General features: G+C 29.6%; 1 protein-coding gene across 1 annotated transcript in view; it reads right to left on the reverse strand.

Annotated features, from left to right (window-relative positions):
- Positions 1–3,586, reverse strand: part of LOC117175341 (UDP-glucose:glycoprotein glucosyltransferase) — a 99,453-nt gene that overhangs the window by 12,797 nt on the left and 83,070 nt on the right. Inside the window, exon 17 of the mRNA XM_033365049.1 lies at positions 163–438. Coding sequence (XP_033220940.1) covers positions 163–438 — 276 coding nt within the window. The remainder of the gene's footprint in view (positions 1–162; positions 439–3,586) is intronic.

Here is a 3,586-nt window from a genome sequence, read left to right on the forward strand (position 1 = left end):
AATTTCATATCCAAAAACGAAAGAAATTCAGAAAAAAATAGGAGATTTAATTATTTAAAAAACTGTTGAAAACGGACTTGGACAGATTTTTCTTCTGTAAATTCATATCTAAAAACATATCTAAAAAAAGATAAATTTAGGGGAAAAATTGGAGATAGATACCTGATCCAAATTGGAGAGACTGTTCGGATCTTGGCTTAAAGCTTGATACTGTCCTCGTAATCTGTCTCCCGCTGCGACTCGTCGGAAACGTTTTAAATCGACGACGTACAAAGCGCTGATATGATAGGAACGCCCTTGAAGGTGATTTCTCCAGTATCCTTGTTTCCAGAAACGGAATCCGTCCATTTCTTTTCTGCTCTCGCAGAAAGGAGTGTAGGCATAGGGAGCTCCTCCTAAATCCATATCTACCAGTTCCTTCAAATCCGCCCTGACCACCTAAAATAATGACAAGAATTGTCAAATTACCTTTTTGAAGCAGGACACAAAATGTTGAGTTAGCCCGGACACACTTTTGGTAGTCCGAATTTAAAAGTGTCCAAATTTTCTTCAGAATGTGGAATCTTCATCTAAAAATTATCAATTTTCAATCATACATGTTCCTTTTTGAACTAAAAAAGATCAATTTTCAACGGAAATAGTTACATTTTATGACAAAGTGATGAATTCTCAACCGAAAATTGAATTTAAAAAACATTTTCGACCCTACAAGACGAATTCTTAACAGAATAGTAAAAAAGTCAATTTTCAAATCAAATAAATGACTTTTCGACCAAATAATATGAATTAATAATAAAAACGTTAATTTTCTAACAAAATGGTTGAAATTTTTCCCCCAAGGATTAATTTTTTAAAATAATTTATTTTTTTTCATTTGTGACTGTAAATTTTTTAAAGTGATAGATATATTTTTAACCAAAAAGAATAATTTTCCTCTAAAACTAAGAATTTTCTACAAAATATGTAAATTTTCAACTAAAAAAATATAAATTTTAAATCAGATAGTTGAATTTTAATTTTTTAAATATTCATTTTCAATGAAATAGTTGTATTTTTAAGTAAAAAATATCAATTTTCAACGGAAATAGAACAGTTAAATTACTAGTTAGAAACAAATTAATAACCATAAAACCATTTTAAAAAACGAATTTGCATCAAAATAGTTACATTTTCTAACAAACTGATGTATTCTCAACCGAAATTTGAATTTAAAAAACATTTTCGACCCTAAAATACGAATTTTTAATAAAATAGTTGAATTTCCTACCAAAAAGTCGAATTTAGAAAAAAATGAATTTTCTAGAAAACAATTAAATTTTCAACCCGTAAAATGAAATTTCGACATAAAAGATCATTTTCAACAAAATAGTTCAATTTTCTACCATGCAAGTTTTATGTTTATTCCCAAAACAACGAGTTAAATAACAAAAAATTAAATTTTAAAACAGAAAATATGAATTTTGAACAAAAAGTCAATTTTCAAACCTAATAAATTACTTTACAACCAAATAATATGAATTTTTAACAAAAAAGTTAATGTTCTAACAAAATGGTTGAATTTTTCCCCAAAAAATTAATTTTCTACACAAAAGTTGAATTTGCAACCAAACAATTTAATTTTCAACAAAATAGATAAATTTTCAACTAAAAAAAATCATTTTAAATCAAATAGTTGCTTTTGTTCTTTTAAATATTAATTTTCAATAAAACAGTTGTATTTTCAACTAAAAAAGATCAATTTTCATCGGAAATATAACAGTTAAATTATTAGTTAGAAAAAAATTAATAACCATAAAACCATGAAAAAAAGGAATTTGCAACAGAATAGTTACATTTTCTAACATAAGTTTTGAATTCTCAATCGAAAATTGAATTTAAAAACCATTTTCGACCCAAAAAGATTAATTTTTAACAAAATAGTTGAATTTCCTACCAAAAAGTTAAATTAAAAAAAATTTTTTCTACAAAACAATTAAATTTTAATTCAGAAAATAAGAATTTTGAGCAAAAAATTCCATTTTCAAACCAAATAAATGACTTTACAACCAAATAATATAAAATTTTAACAATTAAAGTTAATTTTCTAACAAAATGGTTGTATTTGTATTTATTTATTTTTCAGCCCAACGGCCTTGAAAAATTGGACTTGGTTTACATTTCTTTTTCTTATCCATCCACTCTTGCATTCAAGGATTTTTTTTTGACAACTAAAACAAAATAGAATCTCTATATGGATTAATAGTAACAATAATGGTTCTCTATACACTCATATTATACATTTCTCTACTTATCCATAGTTAATTAAATCCTCTTTTCGCTTTTCCGAAAGTCTTAACCAATTACCACACATTCTTATTGCCTGCCCTACCATTTAACATTTCTTCAATTTCTAAATTTCGTCTATCTATTAATTCGCAGTCTCTAATTAAATGTTCCAGTGTACCTTTTCCTCTTTTACATAAAGCGCACAACTGACTTCCTTCGTCTAACCAATATCTAGATTTTTCCTCTAAATTGCCACATCTCGCCCTAGCTATTAGTTTGTGACTTCCTTTGTTTCCTACCTTACACAAATATTCTGCTTTTAATCCAGTGTTTACTCGTTTTTACCTACTATTGTACCTAGATTCCTGTATTTTACCTAGCTGTGTTTGTCTTTGTACTTCGTAGTCTGTCTTCTTTAGTATCTCTTTTACATTAGCTCTCTTATTTTTTAATGTTTTTAAACCCTCTTGACTATAACCACACCTTTTAAGATATTGCTCCCTTTCTTGGACACTTCTTATCTTCAGCTTTCCACTATTATTTTCTTTTAGGCATTCTTTTAAAATTGTTCTTCCTGCGGAATTTCCTATTCCTTCTTCAAATTTAATAGCTTTTCTTCCTAATTTCACTCTGATTTTTTCGATTTTGGTCTCTTCCAGAACCATGTAGCTTGGTGTATAACGGTCGAGTCCCAGGGTCCACCTGAGATAACGGTCTTGGATCCTTTCTAAAGTGGCTTTTTCTTCCCATCCCCATAATTCTGCCCCGTAAGACAGAACTCCAACCACTAAGCTGTTAAAAATATGTATTCTTCTGTTGAAATTGTCCTTAAAGAGTCTTTCTCCTATCCCCCATGTATGTTTCATCACAATGTTGGCCTTTTTAACAATCTCCTGAATGTGTCTATCACAGCCTCCAGTTTTGTTGAATGTGTACCCTAAATATTTGAATACTTTCACTTGCTCTACATTTACTCCTTTCCAATTCCATTTTCTTTCCTTTTCTCTGCCCCCACCTTTTTTGAAAACCATTACCTTCGATTTTTCTACGTTCAATACTAAACTTTTCTTCTCTAAGAACTTTTCGAATCTTTTCATCATTGCCCTAAAATCTTCTTCATTGTTCGCCAAAAGTGCTATGTCATCTGCGTAAGCAAGTGACCAGAATTTTGCACTCCCAACTTTTATGCCTCCCACAATTTCTTTTCTCATTTCCTCTACTATGTCAGAGATCAGGACTGTGAATAGTGTAGCGCTAAGAGGACAGCCCTGCCTAAGGCCCTCTTCTGTGCAAAATTCTTCTGTGATATTGCCATTTACCC

Source organism: Belonocnema kinseyi, chromosome 6 (genome assembly GCF_010883055.1).
Source record: "Belonocnema kinseyi isolate 2016_QV_RU_SX_M_011 chromosome 6, B_treatae_v1, whole genome shotgun sequence".
Classification (NCBI taxonomy): domain Eukaryota; kingdom Metazoa; phylum Arthropoda; class Insecta; order Hymenoptera; family Cynipidae; genus Belonocnema; species Belonocnema kinseyi.